Genomic DNA, 6,774 nt, shown 5'->3' with positions numbered 1-6,774 from the left:
CTCTATCAAACCGGCCTCAATGAGATCCTCTAGAACCACGAAAGTGACTAAAATCTTGTTCAACATGAGGTGCATGCAACTCAGACGGAGATGAGTCAACATTAGTGGAATGCATTGATAGACATCAAATCTAGAGTATATGACTTCTGAACTTGTATAGATGAAGTTCATGACCTAAGAGTAGAATTTCTACTTCATCTAAGTCCATAAGACCAAACTTACTCTCAATAAATCACACTACATGAGAAAATTCTAAAGGAAAACCTTCAAGGATAACATTTATATGATGTGATGCAGGAACAAGATCACAATGGAGGCAAGAGCATACACAATAGTACGCAGCTTGAGCAAAAACTCTTGAACAATTGAGGTATCAAGATTTAGAGCACGAAGTTCTTCGCGTAATTGTCTTACCCACGTTTGAGTCTGCTTTTGAAAATAATTAAACAATCAGTCTCAAAGTTGACGAGAATGCGAACATCCAAGAACATGGGAGAAGGTCGCGTTAGAAAGCTTCGATTGCAACCATGAAAGTAGCATTTGATCTTTTTGAAGCCATTACCAGCTATGCAAGCTTCATAATCCACAAACTGAGGTGGAATTCTAGTACCGACAACAAAATCAATAAGGTTATGCGCGTTGATATATGGCTCAATCTGTTGACGCCATAGATGAAAAAAATTCATCAAGTTTCTGTGCAATCTTAAGCGAAAACTAGAGGCGATTTGATTTCTCCATAAAATTTGAAACAACCCGTACCGAAGCCAGTAGAGTTTATGCAAAAAGAGAAGGCGATTGCGCCGGTGGCGAGTCGCAACCATGGTCAAAACCTAACAATCTGATACCGTAATAGAATCGGTAGAGAGATGATAACTACATTTTAAATTTAACTAACTTTTGATTTCAGAATTACTTAGTTACAATAAATTAGAATTATTTGCTTTATATATAGCAGATTCGTTGACCTATAATAGTAGGTTTTATCAGTCAATCTTAAGTCTAACTCTATTACATACTCTAAAAATATATGATTATATTTCTTGTGTTGAATCTGACAAGTGGCACTCTGGAGCCTAACTCAATTACATCTTCTAATAGTATATTCAATTACATATTCTAATAGTATATATTCTAATAGTATATGATTATTTTCTTGTTTCACTTCTTCTTTTCTTTCATCTAGCAAGGAATCTACCATCCCACCGTCTTCAATTGAAATTCTGTATTGACTAAATTTATTGAATTTCATTACTTCATTTATTATGAAATAATTTTAACCGTGAAATCACCAATATACTCGCATGTTCTATACTACTTATAATAGAGTAAATTCATGCTAATGATCCTAATGACTCTTTTTGCAATAATTATAAATGGAACTTCTCCTCTATGTTCTCTCTTCAGTACAAAAGATAAGGTTGCGTGAAAGAGAGTGTGATTAGAAAATAGAGATACAGAGAGGAAAAAGATAATACAGATCAAGAGAATTCAAATTCATGGTTCAGTCTACATATTCTACTTTGAAATTAGATTAGATATACTAAAGCTTTGAAATTAAACTTTCACTAAAAAAAACATGTTTTCAACAAATGATGTATTTAAGTGACTAGGTGTTTTCAAATCTGGTTCAGTGTTACTGATCCCACAAATTTGAGTTCCAGGAATATACTTTGACAATTTCTCAATCCAGAACTCCAAAAACACACTTCTAAAAACACCGCGTTTTAACGAGTGGATTAAGAACTGCCAAAAATAGATCAGCACAAAAACAAGATACAAACTGCAATAGCTATCAATCATTAAATAGAAGCAGCATTTGGTGTCCAACAAAAATGCTTTTTGCACACGACATTGCCTCAGAAAAAACAACATGCTTGAATTCTGCCCTATAAGACAGCAAAATGACTTCATGTATCTTCTGTTCATCTATCTACAGAACGAATTGTGGTCTATACATCAAAGTCAATAAGTCATCCTCAAAATACCAAGAAAAAATTAAATAAAATTTATATTCAGTTGGAACTAAGAAAACCAACTTGTTGTGTCACCATTGCAAGATTATTATTCTAATATATAACAATGTACATGTAACCTACGATTTTCTCTCCACACCGGTATTCAACACATCCACATGTGTCGACACCTTTAAAGGTGGCCTATTAATTTTCTCAAGTAATCTACTAAATACTAATTTAACTGGTATGCAAGCTACAGTAGTGAGCCCGGAGACTTCTGGTTTACTCAACTTATCTATTGGATAAAAGCTTCTGGTAAGTGATTGTTTTCTACTAAGATTATCTTCAATAGATAAAGAGGAAAGGGTTCTGGTTTTCTGACTAGATGACAGGCTCGTTTTTTTCGCACTCTTTTTGAAGGACTTCTTGTCAATTGACGGCCCGGCACCGTTAAGGTTATTCTTCTTCCAATGGCTTGCATTATGACTGCCATTTAATCTCTTATATTCAATATTTCTTTCTTGTTCAATGGAGAAGTCTTCATCGACATTTGATGACTGTATATGAGGACGAGGGACACGAAAGTTAGCTGTTCTCCTCGCAGTCCTCCAAGCTGGTGGAAGTACACTACTACCCTCATAGCCAATCCCGTCATTACTGTAATCGTCAATTGTAGAAAATAGATTATCAGTTGAGCCATCCTTAAGGGATTCAATCTGGATTGGGCGTCCAAGTATAGACCTCCCATTTAACTTACTTGTAATAGAAACAATAGGGACAGGCTCTTTCTTGTAACTTGTTTGAACCTTTAAGTCTACGTCAACCAGCACTGACCTCTTCATCCCATCATACTGATAGTGATCGCGATATAATGGAGCATATTCTTTAAAACCCGAATATCCTTTCAAAGTAGGCTGATCCTCCCAAGGCCATTCATCCCAATCAACACCATGCAAATTTTTATTTTGACCTTTTGCAACTGCTCTAGGAGTTGGAGAGTATTCATCTTCCGATCCAAACATTTGATCAGTATCATCGGGAGCATCACTGTAATCATTTCTATAGTAAGGATAATTAACCCCCAACCTCTGGTGATTTAAATGGCGTCTCTGTCCTTCAACATCTGCTCCATATAAAACAGCCCCTCTCCTATCAGAAGCAACAGCAGACCTATTTACAAGGTTCCGGTTATTCCTCTTTCCTTTCAATTGCCATTTGGATACAGCTTCATTACATGTTCTAGGTTCCCGCGGATAGAGGTGAGGCATATCACTGGAAAACGCTAACTCATCAGCCTCCTCGCTGCTAGTGCTTTCTAGCTCCTCGGGCCCAGTTTCTGCAGTTATAAAAAGTTACATCAAAAGAAAGAAAAATGATGTGATATAGAACTAAAACTAAACAGTTTAACACAAAACTCAAAGAACGAGTTCAAAACAGAAATGTTCGCCAAAAGTAAAAGAATAATGATAACCCAGAAGGTAAGACATTCTAAAATCTAAATGATGGTCAAAATGAGGAATAGATCACTGCCATATGGACTTAAAATGATTTATGTTCAATTCAATTACAAGTTATAAAGGAAATCATGAGTGAATACATAAATTATAGAATTGGGTAACTTAAAAGCATACTCCATTGTAAATCATGTCAAGCTTTTCAAAACAGTCTCTCTGATTTTCAAATTGTCTGGAGTGATAGGTGAGCCTATGTTTTCTAAGAGTACTCTTGAGCCTCCAGCTATGTACTTATTTTCTATCAGAAAGGATCCTTCTCAACTAAAAAACAAGAATGGAATGAAAAAAGCCATTCCCTTAAAAGAAATTTGAAGGGGAAAAAATCAGAGAATCTTCACAACTTGGTTACCTAAAATTTTCGTTACATACAAATTATCCTTATTTTAACCTCTAATAAAAAAATTTGGTAAACAGCATAAAATACTTTGACTAGAACATGTTGAAGTATCACTACATGATGTAACAAGAAACATGCAACCAGCATCCACAAATCCACATGTAACATTTGAAAGATGGATAGATTAATATATAATATCCTGTTGCAAGTCGACCTGTAACATTTGTCAACCATTTCTTAAAATTTAATAGTTGACAACACACAGCAGAAACTAGAAATAATCATAAACAGGTTTGACATGCATGTGCTACTGTCTAGTTAAAAGTAAAAGATACATGATGGTCACAATTACACTTCTATATCTCAGTTTCCTCTGTTCTCGGACTAATGTCTTAAGCCTTAGCAAATCACATCTGTACAGCACATTTCATTCATCCCAGCATTTTTCCTTCAGGAGCTAAGCACTTGTATAACGTAAAAAGTATTTCCAAAGGGAAAAAAAAATCTAAAAACAACATTGGCCAATCTAGGAAACATATCTAATTTTAATTTTAAAACCTTCACAATAAGTATTGCAAATCATCTGTTAATTTCTTCAGAAGAGATGAAATAGGGAGAGGGAAGGAATAGCGAGAGAATATAGAAGGACGAATAAGAATTGCAACTTTCACATATATAACCTATTCTCAATATCCATACAACAAGGAAAACTAACACAAGTTTCAGCAAAGAAATATGATAGTGCAAGGGAAGTAAGTAGTTGCAAATAAAGAGCTATTGGGAGGATACAAGTCTTTTTCTTTATTAAGTTGTGACCATTTAATCATAATATCATCTTGTTAAGATAAAAGCCTAGGGATAGCAGAAGTATAGTAGAAGACAAACCTGAATATATAATCATTTCTTCGTCATTGTCTAGTTCTGTTTCAGAAGAATCTGATTCAGAATCAATAGAAGCAGTTTCAGAAGAATCTGATTCAACATCATTCAGAAAAGCAGATTCACTCTCCTCAGCAAATGGACTTCCATACAGATAGTCCCCTCCAAGTTGGGAAGATGATACAGGAACATGTGTTAGAGTTTCATTGTAATCCAGAGAATCACTGGACTCGGCTGGCAAGTACACACATCTGCTCCTCTTTGCTCGGAATGCTGCGCCTGTTTGCCCAGTACCTAAAAACAAAACAAACTGGTTATCAGACATGCCCAATTGTTACCAGTTTAAATCTTAATACAGTCACCATTTTGTTATATATTTCTAACTCAACTCCTTGTCTAAATTTTCTTTTATCCAAGACAGAATTTTACAATTAGCATGGATTCTACTTCCTTTGTAAAGAACATCACTTGTTAAACTACAAGTTTTTGAAAAACATTTGGATCATACAAAGACAAGAGCTGTCAGAAAACAAATTAACGCCCAGTCCTGCAAGTCTCTTTTCCAATATACTGTCAGAAAACTAATTTCTTATAGTTGCAGAAGATGTGTATCTAAGCCCTTAACAGTATTATAGATCATAAATTGGTTTAATCAGAAGCAATACCTAACTTATCTTGTTTCTTCATTATTTGCTTCTCGAGTTCAAGAGCATGGAGAATAGCATCTTCTCTGCGTGCGTATTTCTCTCTTTTCTTCAACGGCATACCCTGGGCAGACTCCGCCCTTTCAATGCATGCATCAAATTCACCGCATCGGAACGGCTTCACACGCTTGGATTTCTCCAAATTATACCAATCTCTGTTATAGAAACACATCAACACAACCAAGTGAAAATCAATAAAAACCTTACTAATAACCGACGGCACAGTCACAATCACTTCATTAAATATGCCCAGACAACAAGCATTCTTAATTTCATCACACACAAAATATCAACTCTGCAGAATAGAGCTCTGATAACGTGATTCCAAGTTGCTAAATTAAGCACAAAAACAATCTAAAAAAACAACAAATAACAAAAAACTGACTTTGAGAAAAACTAATAAACCTATTTGAATGCAAAGTCACTTACACGCTGGCATCTTCTCTTCCGAGGAGCTTAACCGGAGTTCCAGAACGAGGTGAGGTCAGATGAGAGGCGGAGAGGTCCTCGGAGCAAAGTATTTGCCCCGGCCACCAAGAACCATTCCTTCTTCGGACCCATACAATGGATCCAACGACGCAATCCTCAGGAGCTAAACCCTCCATCTCTTCCCCTCGCCTCTTCACTTTCTTTGGCTTCCCCAGATTTTCGCTTTTTTTAACCTAAGAAGATGAAACGATACGGTGGCTCAGCCGCCTCCGGCGAAGAAAGGAGATCCTGTTGATAGCGGATGATCGATGAGATATAGATTAGGGCACAGAATTCCATTCAGATTTGGGAAATTTTCATTTTTAGGGTTTTTTAATTTTGGATGAATAGTGTAAAATCGGATACAGAAGTTGAATCTTCTAGAAGCACCTAACTTGGAATTTCAATTGAATTTGGTTTATTATTATTGATTAATTAATTAATTAATTAATTATATATTTATGTGGATGAGGTGGCCACGATAGTTGCTAGGTGTCAATGAATATAGTGTGACTTTTTAGTAAGTATTATTATTGATTAATTAATTAATTAATTAATTATATATTTATGTGGATGAGGTGGCTACGATAGTTGCTAGGTGTCAATGAATATAGTGTGACTTTTTAGTAAGTATCCTACTTGTAAGTTGTAAGGCAAAGGCTACAATGGGCATAGGAATCAAGCAATTTTCATTCATAATTAATAATTTTTCATCATTTCATGTAAATTAAAAAACTAATTAATTTTATATCAAAATGAAATATAATATTATTTATAAAATTATTCTATTTCGATAATATTAAAAAGAAAATTATATAAAAAATAATAAATACTTTATCTCATTCTTAATATAAAAGAAAATGTATTTTTTAATTAATTGAATAAACACAATATCTAATTTATTTTTAATTTAAATA

General features: G+C 34.6%; 1 protein-coding gene across 1 annotated transcript; it reads right to left on the bottom strand.

The window, feature by feature from the left end:
* Positions 1 to 1,982: 1,982 nt before the first annotated feature.
* On the bottom strand, positions 1,983 to 6,252 carry LOC131652534 (uncharacterized). The gene is made up of 4 exons (XM_058922413.1): positions 5,819 to 6,252; positions 5,351 to 5,544; positions 4,692 to 4,979; positions 1,983 to 3,291 (listed from the first exon to the last, which is right to left on the bottom strand). The coding sequence occupies exons 1-4, from the start codon at positions 5,992 to 5,994 to the stop codon at positions 2,093 to 2,095; spliced, it is 1,857 nt and encodes a 618-aa protein (XP_058778396.1). The 5' UTR covers positions 5,995 to 6,252; the 3' UTR covers positions 1,983 to 2,092.
* Positions 6,253 to 6,774: the final 522 nt, after the last annotated feature.

This window comes from Vicia villosa, linkage group LG2 (assembly GCF_029867415.1).
Source record: "Vicia villosa cultivar HV-30 ecotype Madison, WI linkage group LG2, Vvil1.0, whole genome shotgun sequence".
Classification (NCBI taxonomy): domain Eukaryota; kingdom Viridiplantae; phylum Streptophyta; class Magnoliopsida; order Fabales; family Fabaceae; genus Vicia; species Vicia villosa.
The sequence above is the reverse complement of the archived record's forward strand: the minus strand, read 5'-3'. Positions and strand labels throughout refer to the sequence as shown.

Coding starts and splice junctions, on each gene's coding strand:
- LOC131652534 (XM_058922413.1), bottom strand. CDS start 5,994: ATGGAGGGTTTAGCTCCTGAGGATTGCGTCGTTGGATCCATTGTATGG. Junction 5,545..5,818: donor GGAAGAGAAGATGCCAGCGT/GTAAGTGACTTT, acceptor TTTCTATAACAG/AGATTGGTATAATTTGGAGA. Junction 4,980..5,350: donor GAAGAAACAAGATAAGTTAG/GTATTGCTTCTG, acceptor TTTTGTTTTTAG/GTACTGGGCAAACAGGCGCA.